General features: G+C 39.8%; 1 protein-coding gene across 7 annotated transcripts in view; it reads left to right on the forward strand.

Annotated features, from left to right (window-relative positions):
- Window positions 1-24,210, forward strand: part of RYR2 (ryanodine receptor 2) — a 429,286-nt gene that overhangs the window by 360,568 nt on the left and 44,508 nt on the right. For all 7 annotated transcript variants that reach the window (XM_057530902.1, XM_057530903.1, XM_057530904.1 and 4 more), the window contains 7 exons: window positions 7,104-7,184; window positions 8,406-8,494; window positions 9,900-10,028; window positions 16,395-16,499; window positions 18,982-19,063; window positions 21,345-22,642; window positions 23,460-23,527. In XM_057530902.1, coding sequence (XP_057386885.1) covers window positions 7,104-7,184; window positions 8,406-8,494; window positions 9,900-10,028; window positions 16,395-16,499; window positions 18,982-19,063; window positions 21,345-22,642; window positions 23,460-23,527 — 1,852 coding nt within the window. The remainder of the gene's footprint in view (window positions 1-7,103; window positions 7,185-8,405; window positions 8,495-9,899; window positions 10,029-16,394; window positions 16,500-18,981; window positions 19,064-21,344; window positions 22,643-23,459; window positions 23,528-24,210) is intronic.

Consider the following 24,210-nt stretch of genomic DNA (forward strand, 5'->3'; position numbering starts at 1 on the left):
GATCTAAACCTCCATCCTAACCAATTATCTTTATTAAGCTAAATTTCTTCCCAATGATGATAAAATGACCATAAATTATATTGCCATGGAAAATGTATAACTTGAATACATGAACTTTTTCATACCCACAACTTTCCCATGAGGTATTTTCCCTATTTTATAAATAAGGAGAGTGAGGGAGAGAAAGATAACATGGCTTGTCCAGGGTCACACAGCGAAGTGGCAGGGTCAAGGCTGAAATGCAGGCCTTCTTCCCGTCTTTAATTTGCCCATGCCACATGCCTACTCCCTTCCCTCCCCAATCCTTCAGTAGTCTTTGGGGGGCTTATTTTGTGTCCAGCATGTTGGCTTAGGTAGAATTGTTGGTCCCTTAATGTAACGTCTCCCTTCAAAGACACCCATCTATTGCCGATTTTTGCATCCACTGCTGAAGTTTTAATATCACTTTTAAGCTTTCTATGGTTACACGTGACATTCCTCATCTGGTGTTGAGATACCGTTAGGGAATATGTGCTTCTTTGAGGTTTGTATACAGCTGTCCCTCTATATCCATGAGGGGTTGGTTCCAGGACCCCCCCCTCTTCCCGCCCCCACCAGCAGATATCAAAATCCACAGATGCTTAAGTCCCCGATATAAAGTGGCATAGCACGGTCACACCGCTGTATCTGCAGATACAGAAGGACAGCTGTATCTGGATCTCAGACTAATTGTTTATATTCCTTTCTCTACACTGTTGCTGTCCTGTAGCCCTATCCCACCTTACTAAATTCCCCCATTTCTACAAAAGCCTGGAACTCCCCCTTGTTTTTTTTTTTTTTTAAAAAAAGGTTCTTAAGCAAATGTGTTTAGATGTGTCACGTGTTCAGTGTTGTCCTCTCTGTGTATTTTTTAGTCCTATGTGTTTTCTTTTAACATAGAGTGAAGTTCAAAACCAAAAACCTATATCAATCTTTGAAATTTCATTCCATCCTTGGAGTTTTAATTTGTTTTTCCTCAGTACCATTTAACCTCATTAGTAATTCATGATGAGCTTGAAAGTGCAATTTTCCTTCTTTCAAACGTCTTCTTGGAATGTAGTCGAAGATACTGCATTTTATTTTTGATCATTTTGCAGGGATCCTTGACTTCGTAAGCAAGATGAAATTGCGAAGCTGATCTGATTCCTCAGAAATTGTTTGATTTTCTAAAATGTTGTATAAAACATTAATACAAGTTAAGCTTCTCAAATTTCCACCTGTAACTGATAATGTGTTGCATTGAGGTTCTTGCCAATATATTTATAGTGACCTCATGAAGTTTACGTGAAGTTGAAGAAAAAAGGATTCCTTTTAATTAATTAATGAAAGGGATAATTAAAGCAATCTTTAAATATTGGCTACCCTAATTTTTTGTTAGTGTTTTTAGTGCTTAATTATTTATTGGCTTTCTCCCGCCCCAGATTTTCAAAGTACTTTCCCAGGTGTAATCTGGTGCTAACATCTGGGTTCTGACTATATTACTCTGCAGTTCCTGTGGGTAAACTTTCTCTTCAAGAAAAAGCCTGTAGTTCATGGCACTAAATAGATTTTTTTTTTAACATCCTTGCAGTTTTTAAACTTTGAAGCAGTCATTTAAATTTGAGTGGCTATTACGTGCTAGACACTGTCCTAGGCACTGGTGGTCTACAGGAGTCCAGTATTGTGTAGACAGACTTGTAAGCAAGCAACTTCAGAACAGTGCCCTCTGTGTAAGAGAGAACTGAGTTGATACTTAGCTGCCAGGGATGGGGAAGTATCACCATAGACATAACACGTAGCCTGAAGTAGAAGTTTATCTGGTAGATAAGGAAGGCAAAGAAGGGCATTCCTGTGGAAGGGATCAACGTCAGCCTATGCAAAGTTTAAGGTACAAAACATATCAGAGGACGGTAACCAACCTGGTGTGGCTGAAGAGAAATGAACCCCCTAGAAGATGGAAAGATAGTTTGTGAGAGGCACCGAAGGACCTTCTTTGCTCTTCCCAGGAATTTGTACTTTCTTTCTGAGACCCTGGAGAGCCATTAAATAAGTAACTCTTAAGTGATACATTATGTTTTGTGTGATGATCCACCTGGAATTAAATTCCTACATTCGCTGTTCGAAATGCTTCCAGTAGAACCTACTAACACTAAAAGGCACAGATCTCTCCTTTCTCAGTAATGCTAGTGTATTAAATAGACATGGGGTTCTCCAAAGAGAGTGGTCACCACCATTTCCTTCACGGCAGCTGGGGAACTCTGCTTAACGATAGATTGCAGGGAATTCTTCAGAGTATGCTTTCCATAATTACCATTACTGGAGTCAGTCTGTTGATCAGGGAGAGTGTTATAATTGGATTGCCTGTAGCTGTTGTTGTTGTCAGCAACAGGGTGTAAGATGGGTGTCCCATGTGAAGGCACGGAGATCAGTTAGGATGCTGGTGGATGGAATGGGTGTTGGACATTAAGGATTTCAGTTAGAGTAATGACAGCTGAAAGGCACTAAGAGAAGGCTACAAGAAGATGCAAACTACTGAATATTAGATATAGGACGGATAAACAACAAGGTCCTACTGTAGAGCACAGGGAACTATATTCAATACCCTGTGATAAACCATAATAGAAAAGATTGTATATATATATATATATATATAACTGAGTCTCTTTGCTGTACAACAGAAATTAATACAACATTGTAAATCAACTATACTTCAGTAAAAAAAAGAAAGAAAAAAAAGAGACGACTATAAGAGAAACAATCTGCAAATCATGTTTGAAAGCAAAAGATTTCTTCCCCCACAGCTAACCTATAACTTTAATTCTGTTTTCCATCGGTCACACCTAACTTTTTTCACACACAGTGGTCATTTGTATTATCTAGGAATGCATTCATTTTATACACTGGTGTCAGGTTGTTACCTTAGATTAAATACATGTACTTAATGGAATTATGAATGATTTATCATATCCACAACCCACCGGTATTCTATATTTTAGAAATCTAAAGGTTTTTTTTTAATGACTTCATGCCATTAAAACTTCACATTTATTCCTACTGTGCTTTGCATATTTCAAAGCAGTTGTACTTGTTTGGACCAATTTGATTCTCCCAACAGCCCTATGAATTCAGGAAGTCAGGAGACTGTTAATTTCCATATCAAAATGATGAAACAAAGACTCAGAAAGGTGTGAATTGACTTTTCTAAAGCCACGTGTCTAGAATATGGTTTTCCTTGGGTTCTAAAGTTCATAAAAACAAGTCAGGAGTTCACAATTTAAATCATGTACAGTAAGTGTAATGATTGTTAGTCAGAGATTGATTACTGATGTGAGCTCTACGAAGTGTAGAAACTGTGGCACACTGGATGGATTCGGAAGGACCATACAGCATCGAAATTACCTGTTTATTGCCTGACTGTGACCTTCCTGAGGTTAGGGATTGTGTCCATTGGTCTTTTTTTGTCCCTAGCACCTCACAAGGTGCCCAGCATATAGGAGACTGTGGATGTTTGCTGAAGTTTACTGAATTCAGGTCCTTTACCTGTTAATAGCTGTAGGACAGTAGTCACGTTACTTAATTCCTCAGTTGTTTACCAAACCACAAGATGGGATCGTATCACCTCATTTGTAAGATTTTTGTAAACCTGAAATGAAATGATGAGAAAATATATCTAGCACAATGCCTAGCACACCGTAGTCACTAGCTAAATGTTAATCGTAAATCCATATCAAATTTTTTATTCTTCGTTAGTTGAGTTGTAATATTATTCAAGCAGCCATATTTAGACCATTTAAGCAATGATATGAAAACTACCCACATGGAATCAAATACCTGACTTTTCACTATTTAAAAATATTTTTAACCTTTATCCTTCAGTGTTTTCATATACAAAATAAATATTTAAGTCCTCTAAAGATTAGTAAGTCATCAGAATTATTTCCTCCATGGCAACGGGGGGCTCTTGAGAGCTGTTTAACCATAGATTACAGGGAATTATTTGATGCAGCCAGTGTCATGTTTCATGCTACTCACCCTTTTATCTCTGCATCATTAGACATGCTGACCCTACAACGATGGGGAGCTTAGTCTTCTGGAGTCTATTGATGCTAATTCAATTGTTTATATATATAGTAGTCTTTTTATTTATTTCATTAATTTTAGAACAGTTATTGATAATTATTAACAGTTAAATCAAGCTTTGTCTGGAGATAAGTCTGCAGACTTTGAGCTATATCCATGGATATTCTAAGTAAAAATTCTAAGTAAAAACAACTGTGTTTATTGAACTTAAACACTTGTGTACTTTTCTATTAGTTGGATAAACCGATTGTGAGTAGAAAAGCCTTTAAAAGTGTGTTAACTTTATTAGATCTCTAAATGAGGAATTACTTCTTATTGGTAGCTTGAACAAATAAGGTCTACCTAATATTATTTCCAGGTGAAAACGTGTATTTTTGAAAATATTTGGTCCATTAAAATTGAGGTGGCTTTTTGAAAATATAAACACATTTAATACCTATGTTCACATAACTATATTTATCACGTAGGCATGTTGTTCCCATCTTTATTTAGTGTCATTACCACTGCTACTAATAATATTAACCTCTCCACAACTGATAAAAAACAGTCATATAGATTGTGCAGAGCCAGTGAGGTAGACAGTGTATGCTTTCCATTCATTTTATAGGTGAGGAAACTGAGGCACAGAGAACAAACTCGTCATCACAACAGTATTGAAATAACTCTCCCTTTATCACAGTGTTAGAAATTATAAGCCCCTTATCATTAAAAATAAAACCAAAGGAATGCCCTTCACACTATCTACATTTGGCCATCATGCAGCTATTGCAAATAATATTTTTAAAATATAAGAGCACTTTCAACTACATTTTACTCCATTTTGTTATTTATTATTAACCTTAGTTTCCATCTTACAATGGAATTTCTTTTGCATACATCACAAAATAGACTGTTGCTCGTGTACCTTCTGCAGACATAAAGCCATCATCCATCTCTGTTCCTGCACTGCCTACGTGCAGCATGGGCAATGGCAGCATTTTAATCAGATACTAACGTGTTCATTAAGCAATAGCACCTTTGTCGATATGATTAACCTGGTGTCAATTGATGGTAAATGAAGGCTTGACCTGCCCCTCCCCCCCCCCCCCCCGCCTTTCCCTCTTGTTCTGCTGTGTGCAGCGTGTCCTATGTAAGTGAAGTTACTCGTATGTGTTTCGGTATACAGTCCGGAAAATACTGTGCATGCCAACAAAAAAAAAACCCTTATGTTATAAATCAATGTGCATCGTACAGAGCATTTTCAGGCACACTGGTAGACTACATGTTAATTCATTTCTGTGTTAACTTTTCTGAATACTTTCTACCAAGGGTTACTTACTCCACATTGAATATGTGAACATTGAAAGCATGTCCGTGGTTTTATTGATTCAATTTTCTGAAAAACGAAAAAACCAAAACAAAACATCTTAGATGGGTTCACAAGGAAAGATTCAATAAGTCTGTGTAACTAACTCATAATAGTTTGATTTAAATAGCATTTTAAAGAATCTTCATGAAATGATACTAAGTGTAATCAATGAAGAGTTTAGTTTATTAGCCTAGACTGTTCCCTTTTTTCCTATCCTGTCATGAATGTGAACATGGAGGAATGGGCTTATCAGCCATGTATTGAGATTCAAAACAATGTGCATTTAACACATTAAACTTGCCACATCGCATTTATAGACGTGGTGATCTTAATTTGGTCACCAAATATAATATCTTGCAGGCTAACAGGGAAACCAGTACAGTGATTTTATGTACTTTTTTTAATGTTTATATTAGTTTTCAAAATGGTTTTGCTTCCTAACCCTCCCATTATATGAAGCCTCTCACTTTGAAAGTCACAGACTGCAGACTGGTAAGTCCATCAACTCTCTGTCATTATGATCATTCATAATTTTAGTTCCAGTACACACATGATCATTGCATAGTTTTCTTTCTTAGCCCAAAGTATTTCCAGTCTGAAAAGTTATTATTTTTTTTAAATACATGAGTATATTCATTCACTTGCCAAACAACATTTCTTTTTTTTTTTTTTTTTTTGTCATTTTGCTTTCTAAACAAATTGAGATTCCAGAGCATACACTCATAACGTTGACAGTGTTTTTTTCACGGACACTCTATGCTTTTAAAATCAGCTTTCATTTGTGTGGTGCCTGTTTTTTGTTCGTTTCCTTCTTTGTGTTTTTGCTTTCAAAGTAACTTGTGATCAAGATACATTTAAATTGAAATGTAGGTGAAAGATCGGAACCCTTTTCTGAGGCTTCATCCTTGCCCCACATGTACAGTTAGTGTTGAAATGATGCAGAGCACCTCCTAGGGCACTGAGATGTCCTCCTTCTCACATTTCTTTGTTAGATTTAGCTCTCCTAGCAGAAGCCAGCGAAGTTTATCTTTTGGTTTAGTATTTAGAATTACGTCTGCTTGTCAGTTCTTCCTCCTCTGGAAGGAATGCTCCAACCAACGAGCCCTCTATTTAGACAAGCTCATGAGAGAGTTAAGTGAAATGAGTTAAAAAACATTTTCCAGTCATCCAGAGTTTTCACAAAAATCCTTTAATTAATATTTGAATAAAAGAAACTCTTGGTCCTGTTTTATATATGTACTGAATACTTCTGCATTGAATCATTTGGTCAGACTCTGGGAACAAAGCAGATTTAACTTACACATTTGTAAGAGATGCAGAGATCATTCCTACACAAATCTTTCCAAAAAGAAAAAAAAGAAAGAAAGAAAGAAAAAAAAAAGTTTAAGTCTCTAATCTCTTCAGGTTGTTTCTAAAATGTTGCCAAACCCATGCTGCTACTTTTAACAGATATCTGAGTTTTTAAGATTCAAGTGTTCTTTTCTTACCAAGAAAAAGTGCATCTATCTGTCAAGCGCATGATCTTAGGAGCTTCAGATAGAAAAGTTGCTATGGTTTGTGACTGTTTTGGGTTCAGAACGATGCTAGATCAACATGCAAGTTTGATGGAGGCGGGGATAGAAAGGGAGGGCGAGGCTAAGGTGGTTGATAACATTGGGTCCCTCTGGACTTCCTGCAGGAGAAAAGGTTCTGCAGGATGACGAATTCACCTGTGACCTCTTCCGCTTCTTGCAACTGCTTTGTGAGGGACACAACTCAGGTTTGTGAGACCCCAGACCATCGATGGTACCCAGGAATAAGCATTTTGAAGCAATAATAGGAGTCTGTTAGTTCCAATTATGCTGCTTCCCTTGGGTCAAGAAACAGTTCTTGAACGTTACCTGCTGCGTAGGCGCTGGGAAATTTTCTATATTGCATTGCCTCTTTCAAAGTCCTTTGCTAGCCCTTTCACTTAATTCTTTTTTTTTTAAATTAATTAATTAATTAATTTATTTATTTATTTTTGGCTGCATTGGGTCTTCGTTGCTGCGCACGGGCTTTCTCTAGTTGCGGCGAGGGCTTTCTCTAGTTGCGGCAAGCGGGGGCTACTCTTTATTGCGGTGCACAAGCGTCTCATTGTGGTGGCTTCTCTTGTTGCAGAACACGGGCTCTAGGGTGCGCGGGCTTCAGTAGTTGTGGCTCGCGGGCTCTAGCGCGCAGGCTCAGTTGTTGTGGCTTGCGGGCTCTAGCGCGCAGGCTCAGTAGTTCTGGTGCATGGACTTAGTTGCTCTGCGGCACGTGGGGTCTTCCTGGACCAGGGCTCGAACCCATGTCCCCTGCACTGGCAGGCGGATTCTTAACCACTGCGCCACCAGGGAAGTCCCTCACTTAATTCTTATTAGTTGTTCTCATGCTAGAGAAGATAGCTGATAGGTGAAGAAAGATGTAGATTAGATAGATAGCTATAGAGACATGCATAGCTGTTTCTTTTTTTACCACTTATCTTACTGGGGGAATCTACTTCATTGTGTAACTTTGCATGATGTATTTACATTCATTGTTTATGTATCTGGTTCTCCACCAAGCTTGTGTATCTGTGAAGGCAGGAACTTGATCTTGATTTTTGCTTCCCCAGCACTTAACACAGTACTAAGGAATAAGGGATTATGGAATAAATCATTTAATTACTCTGTCCTACAGGATGGAAGTCGTTTTCAGTCATTCACATGCCCAGAGCCCTAGAGCTAGGAATCAAGAAACAGGTGTTAGCAACCTCTTAGACGAAATTTGAATATTGATATTCTGTGAAGCACCTAGATTTGTTTTCGAGGTACTCACTTTTTATGGAAAATATAAATTATTCAATATTAAAGCTATCAGATATAACAGTATACGTAGCCATGGTGATTTTGCTGGAGACATCATTTGGTTTTGGAGTTATTCAAGGAACTCATTTTAAATCTTTGAATGCGCTTTAATAACATCTTTTGATCTTACGTAGATTTTCAAAATTATCTGAGAACTCAGACTGGCAATAATACGACTGTCAACATAATCATCTCTACTGTAGACTACCTACTGAGAGTTCAGGTACGTTGCTTTACGTTAGTAACAAATTAAGGGCTTGGTTAGTTGGCCAGATATGGTGGAGTTGTGAAACTGACATGTTGAAATGTGTTTTGATTTATGAGGTCAGAATTTGTAGAGATATTTTGTCTTTGATCGCAGTCTTTCCCCAAGTCTTAGGTTGAAACTGCCACTATTGTCTTTGCCTCTGATCCTGGCTCTTACTTTGCTTATTTTCGTTCTATAAGTGGGAATATTTTTTTCCTACAGTTTTTAGCTTGATGGCATTTTAAATTCCTTTTCAATTTGTAAAGCATGAACATGCTCTGTTCCTTCTTCTACGGTTGATAGATAAATAGAATAATATTTGAAACATTACTAAAAATGGGAAAGAAAGGCTTTCAAACTACCTATCATACACTTAAATTTAATAGCCTGAGGTTAGTTCTTTTCAGCTCTCGAAATATTTGCATTAATTTAAAAATTCAGCTTAACACTTCATCACTTAAAAGTATCTTTGATAGTGTAGTAATGTTTTACACGTTACTAGAACCGAATCTGAAGGTGTAGGCCTCTTCAGTAATAAGATTTTATATAACTTTTATTTTTCTCACTTTATTTATAAGGAAGTCAGGTATAGTACTTTTAAAAACTGCAAATTCAAACTCTGTTTCTCCGTTAATCTTTGCATATGTAAAAGCACAACACTCTTACTTAAAGCTTAATGAGAAAAAAAGTCCATTTTTGAAGCAAATATATCAAGAAGCATTGCTGAAAATATATTTGTGATTTTCAAAATCATGTCTCAAAACCTAAATGGTAGCCCAAATTGTATTATTCATTTAGGCAACTAAAGTTCCTTCAAAATATAAGTTAGTGTTGAAAATATCCTGTTTGGAAAGATTGATCTTAGTTAGATGTTTGTTTACAGTTGTTGTCAGTATTTATAAGGAGTCCAGCTAGTTTCTTCAGGGGCAGTTACACAAGCCAGGAACATCCTGGAATTCTCATCAAAGAAATGTTACTGGCTTTGTTGGAGAAAAAGGAGACCAAATGTCTGGAACCCAAAAATATTGTTCTATGATTTGTCTAATTTCTGTGCTCACATAGTAAACATCTAACTGCTCTATGGATAAATATGCATTAATGTTATGAATGTTTGTGAAGTTCAAGGTCATCAGAGACAGAAAGTCATTTTAAAAGCTAAGTTTTCTACTTCTAATCTTCTCTCCAGTTGTTATTTATATCTAGGGAGGATGTCGCCGTATTTTATGTTTAGGAAAATCATTGAGAATAGTATTTACCTCGCAGATATTTTTGTTTGCCTCCAATCTGTTATTTAAAATGATTTCCTATTACTGAGTCCAGAACTGGACAGGTCTTTGGTAGCTTCAGATTGTGCCTTAATCCTATCATCTCTCTTTTCCAGGAATCAATCAGTGACTTCTATTGGTATTACTCTGGGAAAGATGTCATTGATGAACAAGGACAAAGGAATTTCTCCAAAGCGATTCAAGTAGCAAAACAAGTCTTTAACACACTTACAGAGTATATTCAGGTAAACCTTTAAACATTTCTGTTATCTGAAGAAGAAAAGAAAGAGAGAAAAGAGAGTCAACTGGTTAGCATTGAATTCCTTGGAAAAATGCAATATGCCTAAAGTATTTTCCTGCTCTCATCCATGTTCTTACTGACCCCTTCCATAGATTCTTAACCAATTGGCCATTTAAAATACTCACTTGAGATGTGAATTTATATGGAATGAACCTGCTTTACCACTTGGCAGGTTGGGATATCATGAGCTCCTTCAAGGCATGAACCATGATGTTGACTCTGTCATACTTCCAGGGTCTGGTATATATATTAAGCACTCAATAAATATTAAGGAAGGAGGGGAGAGAAGAAGTGAAGGAGAGAGGGCAGAGTTGTAAACCACTTTTTATAGTATTCCAGTGAAAATAAGGAAGAAGTTTCATAGAAACTTTATGAAAAAGAAAAGAGCATTTAAAAACTTCATTTTAATACATGTATGTGTGTATTGTTGACTGAAAAAAAAAAATGCCCAACCTAGGAGTTGAGAATTATGTTTTACTTAGAGGACTTACTGAGGACTTAAGCCCGGGATGCAGCCTCTCAGATAGCTTTGAGGGACTGCTCTGAAGAGGTAAGGGAGGCTATATAGGATATATAGGGTTTTTTGGCAAAAACAAGAAAACAAACAACAACAAAAAAAACCAGGGTGTCCGAACGTCAAAAGATTACTGTTAATTAAAGAAAATCAAACATCTGAAGTTAATGAATTTAGTGCTTTTCTGTGTATGGGAAGATGCAAGAATCTGGGCTCATTGAAATCATTCCTGATGTGAACCTTAACTACCTAGGGCCAGTATCCTGCTTTTCTCCATCCTGAATCCCCTCAGGGTGCACAGTCAGGGGGCAGCTGCAGTAGCTGATGTCTTGATGGAGGCAACATCCTCTGTTTACTGAAACAGCAGGCAACATTCTTTGTCCACAGTATACATACACACATATGTGTGTGTGTATATATAAAATTATATAACATGATAATGTATAATATAGGTAAAATTCCAAATTCCATGAATAATATACCTTTTTTTTTTTAACCTTGATTTGCTTTATATTCTTCTTGGGGTGGACTTCTAGTCTTAACCTGAAGATTCTTAAAAGATTTTATAAATTTCTGCCTTTTTCGGAAAGCAAGACATTGCCATTTTCTAGAAGACTAGTCAGTCATCTTTCCTTGCTATCTTCTGTCTCCATGGCCAATATTACTCTGACTCAGTCACTGTGATTAAAGTGCCATGTGCAAGGATAAAATAGGAGGAAGAAACATACAGTTTGCTTTGTTAGACTAAACATAATCTTGTGGGGGAAAGAGTTAAGTAAAAATAACAGATTGTATCCCCAGAGCCTAGCATACTTACAGGTGTTTGTAGAATGACTGAGTGAGTGAACTGTTCATGGCCAAGTGAAGCCGCCAGAGCAGAGTGGTACAGAGGAAAGATGGCAGAATGGCCATTCCTCACCTCCTCCAGGCTCACTCTCTCCTCTGTATTCGTACCTTGGAAGGATCTCACTTTCTCTCTTGTCTCCATGGGCAGGGCAGAGGATCCTTATTTCAGTATTTAAAAATGGAAAAGCCACACTTGATAATGCTAATAACTTTTTCTTTAATTCAAATACAAGCAAAGTTTTAAATCCAGTTCAGTCCACTCATGTTCCTTTTTCCTTATCTTCCTTGGCTTCCGTTATTACCTTAACATACTCATCGGTGTCTAGAAAGAGAGCAATACAACGTTTGGTGTGAACTGTCCTGATTAAATAATAAGATTGATTGATGACATTAGCAGGCCAGTGAATTTTATAGAAACAGGAAAATGGCTTCTATATAACATAAAACGTAAATTCCTTTCAACCAAGAGTAGACATTCCTTGGTTCCTAAAGTAAGTGAGAGTCCTAAATTTATATAAAACTAGAAGCATCCATTGAACTTTCACTGTGTGCAAAATCATTTATTCTAACTTGTTTATATAACACAGAACATTCTAAATGAACATTCAAGGAATAATAGGTAAAGTAGCAAGGCTTATTATGGCCTGTTCATTTTTTAACTGCTCAATACTCCTTGTTTATTTGACATTTTTATATAATTTAATCAACTCTCAAATACACACACACACACACACACACACACACACACACACACTCTTCTTTTCTTTTTTGACCACACTGCACAGCTTGTGGGATCTTGGTTCCCAGACCAGGGATCGAACCCCGGCCCTCAGCAGTGAAAGTGCCGAGTCCTAACCACTGGACCACCAGGGAATTCCCTAAAAATATATTTTAATAAAAATTTATTTTGGAATGATTTTAGATATACAGAAAAATTGCAAAGACAGTACAGAGAGTTTCCATGTATGATTCACCCAGCTTTCCCAGCTTTTGGCATTTTAAGTAACCATGATACATTTGTCAAAACTAAGAAATTAACATCAGCACCATTCTATAACCTAAATTACAGACTTTATTCCGATTTTACCAGTTTTTTTCATTAATGTCCTTGTTCTGTTCCAGGAGCCAACCCAGGGCACCCCATTGCCTTTAGTGAAATGTATTTTGAAGATATTTGCCTTAGCATCATGTTTATTGATTATTGTTGATACTGTGAATAAAAGCTTATCATTCACTTCATGCTTACTTTGGGCTGGCTTTTAGTTGACAGGACTGCATGTTGCTTTTGGACTCCAGTTTTCGCTAACTGTAGAAAATTATGCAAGGGGGGAAATCCAAAACCATCAAAATAAACATAATCTTCTGTAAGATTTCAACTCCAGTTTTCATAAGGGGGGAAGAAGAACCGCCTGAGAAGGAGGACATTATATTGTCCAAGTGCCTGGAGTTAAGACCACAGGGTGAGTCGAGAGAAAGCTGTATTTGTCGTTCCACGAGAAGGTCAACCTGAAAGTAACTGCCTTCTGGCAGTTAGCCAGGGTGTCTGTCTGTTTTTTAATTTATTTTATGGAAGTATAATTGACGTACAATGTTGTGTTAGTTTCTGCTGTACAACACAGTGATTCAGTTATACGTGTATACACATTCTTTTTCAGATTCTTTTCCATTATGGTTTATCACAGGTTATTGAATACAGGTCCCTGTGCTAGACAGTAGGACCTTGGTGTCTATCCATTCTCTGTGTAATAGTAGCAAGGGTTTTATACGTTACAGGCACTGAATAGATCAGGAGAAATAGGCCTGCGAGGTGGCAGGCAAGACAGATGCTCCATTCAGGTAGTGAACGGTTCTCAGAAGTCGATGGTCTGAGGCTGAGCAAGTCCTGGAAAGTACCTTCTGTGTGTTTCAGGTTTACAAGGAAAACTAGGAACTTGGGCCTCTGGTTTGCAGCTCTGTCGCCTAAGGTTTGCAGAACAACTCTTGGTCACCTTGGGGTTTCAGAAGATCTTAGTCCTTTCTAATATAATATTTTAACATTTGGTTAAAACCTTAAATACCACATGAAGAAAATGTTTGTTTCTTCAGGAAAAATCAAGTTTATTTTCTTCGAAATGGCCTTCCAGTGTCCACCTAATGCCCTCCTGCACTTTTCCACCCTCCCCAGTGTTAGCACACGGGGCACATTGCCGAGGCTGGACCACAGTGGAATCCTGAAGATCCGTTGCTTTGACCCAGAGTTATTTTAACAGCCAGACAGGACTAAGGTACACTGTAAAATCAGTTTGGCCTGGTACGTTGAATGGGCTCAGTGTACTAACCCCGAAGTTAAAAGAGCTGACCCCTCCCCACTGTCTCTTCAGCCTTGCTCTGTGGCCCGCTTCTTCATCCCTCTTTGAATGGATCTTGTGCACTGGCCACTCTCAGATAAATAAAATTCCTTCAGTCACTTTGTCACCAGGATTGTCTCACTGCACTCATCGTCTGGCAGCGCCATCACTTAGCTCTTATCCAATTTAAACATCCCCCTCACCCTGGGGCCTGATTTTGTGCGGGAAAGGCCTTGGGGTAGAGGGCAAGACGTAGGATCTGGGCTTCTCCACCGGCTTTCCACAGGGTCGTCCGCTCTTCCTCCTTCCCCTCCTGCCAGTCTCAGGCTTCCTCCGGGTTGGAATTGTGCGCAGGAGGAAGGATTCGGGAGGGGAGGTCTCCCTCCGGCACGTGGAGTTCAGGGCTGCACGGTGGAGCCTGCCTTCTGGGGTGGCGTATTGTATTCTTTCTCTAATGAGGGGGCTTGGCCCTCTTACTGCTTCCAGTGCCTGGAAATAACCTCTTTTCCCACCCAGCTTCGAATTGTTCCACAGACTCTGTGCATCTGGGGGTCCCCGTCCACCTTGGAATCACATTAGCCTTTCAGACAGTTTTGTCGGCAAGATTTCCAAGTCCTGCTGGACAAGACAGCTCCCTCCCGAGTACCCAACTTAAGGAATCTTCTGTTGTCACTTTCCGTCTTCACAGTCCGTACTGCGGGACTGTGTGCTACCCAAGCTCAGGATGCAGGAGCCGAGCGCTCCTGACGGCTCTCTTGACCCCTGCTCTCTCCATGGTGTAAAGGGAAGCGGGCAGCCCTCTCCTCTCCTGCGGCAGCAGGGGTGGAGGCTGGGAGGCCCGGCACCTGCAGAGCTCTTTCCAAAGTCTTTCCCTTTTCGGCTCCAGCGCCTTTATATCTTTGAGGTAGAAAGATCTACTTAGTTTCCTTTCGCAGGTACTGAATCTAGCTCCTTGCTTTTGGAATACTGAGATACTTGGCACTTACTGTCTTTGTTACTGATCTAAACTTAGGTCTGCCCACCCTCGTGCGGTAAAGTCAATCTACTGACACCCGGTGGTGGTGAAGGGAAGTGCAGTGTTTATTGCAGGCGCCAAGCAAGGAGTCCAGGGAGCCTAGTGCTTAAAAGGCCCGAACTCCCTGAAGGCTTTCAGGGGAAGGTTTATAAAGACAGGGGGAGGGACAGGGCTTGTGGGGTGTGTGATCAGCTCGTGGACATTCTTCTGACTGGTTGGTGGTGAGGTAATTGGAAGTCAGCATCATCGACCTTCTGATTCCAGCCAGTCTGGGGTCTGCATGCTTGTGGACAGCCTGCAGTTCACTTCTTCCACCTGGTGGGCGTTTCAGTATCTGCCAAACAGCTCAAAGGACATGGCTCAGAATATTATCTATAGACCTTGAGAAGAAACTAAAGGTCCTTGACTTGGTTTAATGGCTAAAGTATTATTTTGTCTTGCTTGACTGTTTTCCTTTCTTTCTGCATTTGTTCACTTCTTTGATTAAATGTATTCTTTGACTAAAGGTTTTCTACAGACAAAAGGAAGGCAGAGGACATGGGTGGGCGTCTATTCTGGGAAGGCCTCATAGGGTCCCACTCGGTTACATCTTTTATCCTCAGCTGTAGGGCCTCAAGTGTAGCTTGATAAAGGACAGAGTTCCATGTCGACATCTTTTCAGTATCTTCAGTGCAGTCCTCTCTTCCAGTCACTTGTCTCCAGACTGAAATCTGAAACATTTTAATGTGCTCTCCAACTTAAACTTATTCTGAGCCATTTGTCTAATGAGTGAATGAGTTGGAAGTTAAGAACTGTGTTGTATATATTTTTTTCTTTTGAAATATAATCCCAATTATTTCTTTTCCTGGTTGATGTGGGTGTGTTTTCAAAACTTAGCAATTGTAGAATTTCTCCTTGGGAAGTAAGAATAGAAGTTGTCTCCATCCAAACAGTCTCTGCTACAACACTCACTCCAGTGTCACATAAAGATCACTTCTGAAGTGAAAGCTAAGAGAGCAAAGTTAGGTTCTAATTGTCTTGGATTCTGGGTTCATAAAGTTAATGACTAAGTATTAATCTTTAAAAATCTCAATGGTTGTATGATTGGTAACCAGGATACGGTTGTACAATGAAGCGCTGAAGAGGATATTTTGTCCTCTCTATGAGTGCTTTATCCAGGTTACTATTTAACAATAAGAAGTAAGTACCTCTCATATAAAGCATAATCTCAAATTCTTTCCACACAGGTAGTCACTTCTGATGATCTGACTTAGCTAAAATAACTTAGCTAAGATCTCCTCTAAATAGAAGAAACCAAAGTCAGACAAAAATGAAATAATTCACCATTTTTTCCCCAGTGTTTTAGTATTCATACAGAAACAGAACATGAAAATCCTTGAGAAACTGTTTTGGGGATTTAAACATTTCAAGGAAGAATATGTTTATCTCCTAAGAGTGCTGTACCATTACCATCACTGTATATCTTTTGTTTTGGGTTCCTGTCTTTTCAGATAACATGCTGGTGATAAGATATGTCAACACTAAGTTAACTTTGTCCCTATTATTGTAAAGTTCATGTTGGCAATTAAATTATCAGGAATGATTGTTGTTTGTCTGTTTCTGCCCCAGGGTCCTTGCACTGGCAACCAGCAGAGTTTGGCTCACAGCAGGCTCTGGGATGCGGTGGTGGGTTTTCTTCATGTATTTGCCCACATGCAGATGAAGCTGTCTCAGGTAAAGTCACTGTCTTGCACCATCCTAAATGACACACTGGAGACCGTGATCCCTGGCAAATTAAACATGCTCTCCTTTGTCTGAATATTATCTTCCTTAGATGACTTCTTTATACATCTTTTACTCTACATTCAAAAAAACCAACCTTTTTTTTTAAATAAAAGAACTTTATGCAAGCTGAGAATAGGTGGAAGCCATTATTCAATTTTGAAAACAAAAGGTATTGAGGAATTGACTATAATGGAGAAATAAAAGATAGTCTCCAAACACTGTACATTTTACAGTCCTTTGTAGACCTACTTCTCTTGATGATTACTCACTGGAATTTTCCTCCACCCTACAGATAATTGGAAGAGGATTTGTAATCTGTTCCAAATCCCTCCTTAAGGGGAGACAATTTTCTTATAGGGTCATAAACAAGCAGCTGTTCTCAGAAGATGACACTCACCCATTAACAGGACATTTTACTTTGTGAAAGTCAAAGAGAAAAAAAAATAGCTATGCAGATAGGCAAATAAAGAAGAAACAGATTTTCCACCATGCTTTAATGTTCATTCGGGAGCATATCTTGAAAACATCAGAATGCTGTTTTCTCACTCGTGTATTGCATTTGGAGCTCAGAGTTACATGAACAGAAAAACTGTTAATATAAATCTTGAGTAAATATGTCCCTGTGATGCAGTGAATTTTGATGGGCTCTCCTGACTTGTCTGTCGGGGTGTGGGTATCTGCCAGGTGTCAGGTAGAGGAGAGAATGCTAGATTCAAAGTCAAACGACTCCAGTCCAACTCCCACGATTTCATTCACGTGTCTCATCTCTCTTCCTTGAGTCTCCTTTCCTCCAGCAAAGTGAGGATACTCACATCTGCCCTCTGGCCTACAAGCAGGAAGATATCTTGGTCAAAGATAAAGCCAGGCACTGGTTAAAGTGGCAAGGACAGATTTAGTCAGTGATAACTGTTACTGTAGGGAAAAGAAGTTCAGTGTGAGCTGAACTCAACTTGGACTTGTACAGAGGTGGTAAGTGTTTTAAAGGGAGGAGGAGGGGTGTTAGCAGGGTTCAGTAGAGTTAGGGAAGAGGAAAATTACAAAGGGTTGTTCAGTGTAAATGAGATTGGGCCAGCTGAATATTAAAGTCGGGATTCTACCCTCCCACAGAGCCAGGGAGACAGGTTCTACTATTGTCAGGTGTTGGCTGGAACAAACAGAAAATTTTTCTGGCAGTCTCGAGTTTTCTCAGGCAGGCACTCTAGGGGGGCCTGGGGTCATCCTAGGGATGCAGCCTTGAGCTGTTAGAAACTATGGTGGTGTTTTGTTCAAGTCTTTATAGACCAAGATTAAAGCCTAGTTGGTCAGAGGGCCCAGAGGAGCTGGCTAGTTTGGTCAAGGAGAGAATCTTTGTCAGTATCTAATTATTGGTAATCAACCAAGTAAGGAAATATCATGATGCTTTCAACTAATTGCTAATGACATTTTAGTAAGTAAAGGAAATCAACATGAACCAAATTCATACGTTCACAGGAGAGTTCCGATTCGGATGTATTGCCATCATTTTATGACCATCTGATGGTGCTATCTAGCAGTTGTTCAGTTTGTAGACCTAGTCAAGGTAACAACTATTTAGGAAGAAAAAGTCTCATCCTTCGAGCCGTGTTGAAATTTGGCTTCCTATGTAGCAAAATTCATATGAATAAAATGATACCGTGTATTTTTTTTTAAAAAAAAGAAAGAGGGGTATAGTTTTAAATAAGAAAATCTGATGATTCATGAGGTCGTAATGTAAATATAAGTACATTCCATATTTCCAGGCACTGAATCTTAAGCATAGTGATGTTTGGACACAACATATCTATGTAAAATAATTTTTTTTCATGGTGAAAAATGAAAAACAAAAAAAAAACCCAGAAAATTTTAACGAGAGAAATATCTGAGAGCTTGATAAAATTGGTAAATAAGATATTTTGTGCATTATTAATACAGGTAATACTTGTGTACATTTTTGCCTAGATTTATGTAGGATAAGTTTATCTCTTATCACTGTTATGCCTGTGTTTTCCAGAATATGTTAATTTTTACAAAATCTATAGCATCTTGGTGTAGTAAGTTAGAAAGAAGAAAAGACAAGTCCGGTCTTTACTCAAGTAAAAGAAAGATACCCAATGTGCAGAAGCACCTGAGTCTTGCCTACCTGGCCCCAGGGGTTCCACCACTGCTTTAGTTCTGTACTCTTGTTAGATTTATTCATTGTCCTTACAGATACCTTAATAAACATGAGTTACTATTTACAACAGTAAATACTCTTTAATTCTTAAGTGTGTATTTTTAATAAGCTGCAGACTTATATTTGTCCTCCCTTTAGCTCTGTATTGCTGTAAAGCGTCTACTATCGGTAGATCCGTACTCTTTTTGTGAGAATAAGTATGACATTCTTGCTGCGTAGGTTTCCCATATTATCTCAAACGCAGTATGTTAATTCTTTCAGGATTCCAGTCAAATTGAGCTGCTAAAAGAATTGATGGATCTTCAGAAGGACATGGTGGTCATGTTGCTGTCCATGTTGGAAGGTAGTTTTGATTTATATCTTCAAGTCCCCTTTAATCTTTTATTTTAAGGATTCATACATGTAATCCTTTGGGAGTCGGCATGCCGCAAAGGATAAAATATCAACGCTGAGATGGGACAGATACCTCAGATTTATTGCTGGCTTGATTACTCTTTTTCCAAGTTTGTTTTTAAAAAAAGAGAAATCCTGCCCGTCTCAGTTTGCAAAACTATGGAATGAAATCACTCGTACTTCATTTGTAGTGATATTTTTCATTTCATAGTGATACCCCAGACAGTATGCTCTTCCGACAGAATACCTAAAGAAGGTTTTATTTGTTTATCATTTTGTTTGTTTGTAACCAGTGGGGATTACAGACGTTTGGATACACTCCAACTGTGTAAATCGCTGCTTTGAGCTGCCTGCCTTGTGACTCCGATGGGTTCTTCAAATTCTGCAGCAGGAGAAGGCTCGGGAAAGGCCCCAGCCCGCCAAGTCTAGCGGCAGCCTAATCCTCCCACCACATGCCTCTCTCTCGGGTTTTCACTCTCTCTCTTTTCTCTTTTCAACTTACTTTCCTTTGCTACTGCATTTCTTTTCTGTCTCAGACAGTAAACATAGTAGGTAAGAGCTTGGGTCCTGAGATCCGCCACCAGCGCCCGCATCCCACTTTCCCACACAGGCAGCGTGACCCTGACACAAGTTACGTCTCCATTTTTCACTTTCCTCCTCTGTGAAATGGGGCTCATGATAGGCTGATGCAAGCATTCAGTGCAATCATGTGAATACGACCAAAGCAAATTAAAAATGTTTGCTGTTATGTTCCCTATCCTTTTTTTTCTTAAATCCTTCCTAATTCCTCTCTCTGTTTCTTAGTCCGCCCTGCACTGCACAACTATACTTTGACTAATTAAGGCAGTAGGCACACCTTGCGCTAGGACTTCAGCGATGCAGCGTTTGCTTGAAACCCTTAGTTGGCACTTTATACCCTTTGGCACTTTATACCCTTTGAGCACAGGATCCTTTTCCCATGACCTCAATTCAAGTTTTAGTCTAAATAATAACACCACAACCATAATAACTGCAATAGGAACTGCAGGAATGACAACTTAAAATTAACCTTGTTTAATATGCCAGCTGCTGGTTTAAGTACTTTTTCATCCTAATATCAGGTTTATGAATTGCATAGTAATATTATCACTGTTTTGTAAATGAGGAAACTGAGTGCAGAGAGGCGAAGAAGTCTGCCCAGGTAGCTCAGCTAACAGATGGTGGGACCTGGATTCAAATCCCAGTAGCATGGCTCCTGAGCCTATGCTCTTAACCCCGGTGTTTAATGCTTCACAAATGCACTCAACAGACCCTTCACCATGCATCTTTTTCCTGATGCATGTCTTCGTGTTACATATCAAGCTCTGTTCATGGAATAAAAGCATTCGATGACTATACCTTAGGATAACATCTCATTGCCTCAGGCTTATCCGTAATCTGCCATTTTCTAATTATAAACATTCTGGACCATGAAGAAATGCAGGGAGATCTTTTACATTTTAAATCAGAAAGAGCATCTAATTTGCTCTCAGCAGATCTGTTTAAAATCCAGGCCTTAGCCCTCAATAATCATGTCACGACCGGCACATTAATTTAACCTTGCCAAACCTCAGTTTTCTCAAGAGTAAAATCAGAATTAATAAAAACTACCTGCCTCACAGACATATGAACGTGAAATCAGGTAACGTTTACGAGCAGTGACATTTCAACCCAAAAGGTCTGTGCAAACACTCATTTTTATTATTAATACGAGACTGTATTTCAGTTTCTGGCTTTAGGATAATATAAATGTTTGCCCCATTTTTTTTTTTAATCCTAAAACATGTTGCGGTTTTTTTTAATCCTAAAACACAATTAGAGGGAAAAAAAGTCAGCTTTTCTTCACTTACTGTTTTATGTGCGTTAGTCTAATTACTTTGTAAATATGCTTTTGCTTGTGTTCATGTAATCACTCTTTGAAACTAGAGTTTACAAGTAATTACTCATCTTTTCCTTCGTACCTTGGAAGATAAACAAGGAGCTGTCTTTGATTCAGATGTCATATAAGATTTATATTGTTATTTTCTCTAGAGACACTGGTTTTTTTAGACGTTTTAAGATATTTATTATTTACCTGCACAAATTAGCGACAACTTATACAACTGGACCAGTTTACAATTAATTCACAGTAACGTACACTAGCTTCTATCCGGCTCAGACACCGGTTTTATCGGGAATGTTCGTTTTGAGCCAATGCATTTCTTTACCCCCAGGCAATGTGGTTAATGGCACTATTGGCAAACAGATGGTTGATATGCTCGTGGAATCTTCCAACAACGTGGAGATGATTCTCAAATTTTTTGACATGTTCTTAAAACTCAAGGACTTGACGTCTTCTGATACCTTTAAAGAGTATGACCCCGACGGTAAGGGAGTCATTTCCAAGAGGGACTTCCACAAAGCGATGGAGAGCCATAAGCACTACACCCAGTCCGAGACTGAATTTCTCCTGTCCTGCGCAGAGACAGATGAAAACGAAACCCTAGACTACGAGGAATTTGTCAAACGGTTCCACGAGCCCGCCAAGGACATCGGCTTCAACGTGGCGGTGCTTCTGACAAACCTTTCTGAACACATGCCCAACGACACCCGGCTGCAGACCTTCCTGGAATTGGCCGAGAGCGTCCTGAATTACTTCCAGCCCTTTCTGGGCCGCATCGAGATCATGGGCAGCGCCAAGCGCATTGAGAGGGTTTACTTTGAAATCAGTGAGTCCAGCCGAACCCAGTGGGAGAAGCCCCAGGTCAAGGAGTCCAAAAGGCAATTTATATTTGATGTGGTCAACGAAGGGGGAGAAAAAGAGAAGATGGAGCTCTTCGTGAACTTCTGTGAGGACACCATATTTGAGATGCAGCTGGCCGCTCAGATCTCAGAGTCGGATTTGAATGAGAGATCGGCGAATAAAGAGGAGAGTGAGAAGGAGAAGCCAGAGGAGCAGGGGCCAAGGATGGGTTTCTTTTCCATCATGACGGTCAAGTCGGCCCTGTTTGCCCTCAGGTATAATATCTTGACCCTTATGCGGATGCTCAGCTTAAAGAGCCTGAAGAAGCAGATGAAGAAGGTGAAGAAGATGACGGTGAAGGACATGGTCACGGCCTTCTTTACGTCCTACTGGGGGGTTTTTATGAGCCTCCTGCACTTCGTGGCGAGCGTTTTCAGAGGCTTCTCCCGCATCGTCGGCAGCCTCCTGCTGGGAGGAAGCCTGGTGGAAGGGGCGAAGAAGATCAAGGTGGCGGAGCTCTTGGCCAACATGCCAGACCCCACGCAGGACGAGGTTCGAGGAGACGGGGAGGACGGGGAGAGGAAAGCCGTGGAAGGCGCCCTGCCCAACGAAGATCTGACGGACCTGAAGGAACTGACGGAGGAGAGTGACCTGCTTTCCGACATCTTTGGCCTGGACCTGAAGCGAGAAGGCGGGCAGTACAAACTGATTCCTCATAATCCCAACGCTGGCCTGAGCGACCTCATGAGCAACCCCATCCCTATCCCCGAGGTGCAAGAAAAGTTCCAGGTAACTTTCCTCCAATCACAGCAGCTCTCTGGACCTCAGGTGGGCACAATAAGTGAACTTGACATCAGCTGTCTCGCTAGTGCCAGAGTGGTTTTCGGTACGTGACTTGACTTGCCAAAGAGGAATGGCTTTTTAGTTAGGCAGAGCTAGCCTTTTGTGAAGGTTCCTTATAAATTATTAAGTTAAACTATGAAAGTACGAGCTGAAGTATTCACCCTCCTGACATTAGGCAATTGAACGATCATCATTCCATCCACAAATATCTTACGAGGATTGGCCAGGTGTCTGACACCACTGGGTATCATAGCAAATTAAAAGAAATGTAAGATGGGCTCACTGCTTTCAAGTTGCCTTAAAGAGTTTATTAGAAAGATAAAAGACTCATGAAAAAATTAGGGAATTATTAAGTGGTAAGTAGCATAGGCAGCAGACAGTAGAGGTTACCTGTGTTGAGAAAATGGAAACCTCAGTATGGCTTGGAGTAGTTAGATGAGACTTAAGCAGTGGGACTTAAGTTGGTGTTGGAGGCTGAGTAGGATTTGAGTAGGTGACTGAAGGAAAGAAGGTCGTTGTGAAATAAGAAAAGTGGGAAGGAGCTCAGAAAGTTGGAACCTACTGCTGGCCTGGTAGGTAAGTGTGGGGATGGGGGAAATGCGTGGACCAGTAGAAGAAAGGACACACGTGGCAGTTTTATCTCCATAGAGACAGGAGGGTATCATTTATAGGTTACAGTTAGACACAGGGTCACGGGGCTCCCTAAACTCATTCAAAAGTGATGTGTAATCCTGCTTCTCTTTTCCCCATTGACTCATCCAAGGAACAGAAGGCCAAAGAAGAAGAAAAGGAAGAAAAAGAAGAAAGCAAATCCGAACCTGAGAAAGCTGAGTAGGTGTAGTTTCTGTATCCTTTCCTTTGTTTTCGTGTCTTTCACTCGTCCTCTCTCTTCAGGGCATGCAGTGGAGACTCTCAGGCTGCAGGATGACATCTGTCATCTCAGTGGAGAGCCTCAGCCCATGGGCAGGGATAAGCGTAGGCCACCCCCCATCCGCCCTGGGGGCCACTCCCGCCTCTTTCCTGTGCCGTGAGGATTCTGTTTGTGTGTTCCTCTCTCAGCAGAAAAGACTTCAGTGATTCCATGCCAAGCTCTCTGCAAGATGACTGACTGCTGTAGTTCTCTGCTTAAAATCGAGCATCTATTCTGTCCTTGTAAAGAAGGGAGGGGACAAACGTTCTGAATGCCGTGGCACAGAATACTTGGGGCATGGTGGTCCTCAACGCACAGCCCTAGGGCCACCTGCGTAAAAACCACCTGGAGAGTCTGTTAAAGACACAGATTCCTGGGCCCCAGCACAGATTTTGAATCAGCAGGTCTGGGACCCAGGAAACTTCATTTTCAGCAATATCCCTGGCGCTATGGAACACAGTTCTAAATGCAACAATGAGAAATAAAGAGCTGGCTGTGAAGCAATGAACATGTATAATTTCCTCATAACACTGGCTTTCTGTTAGTAATTGAAACCTACGTCTTTCCCCAAGTTTACATAGTTTTATATGCACATTTTTAACAA

This window comes from Balaenoptera acutorostrata, chromosome 16 (assembly GCF_949987535.1).
Source record: "Balaenoptera acutorostrata chromosome 16, mBalAcu1.1, whole genome shotgun sequence".
Classification (NCBI taxonomy): Eukaryota; Metazoa; Chordata; class Mammalia; order Artiodactyla; family Balaenopteridae; genus Balaenoptera; species Balaenoptera acutorostrata.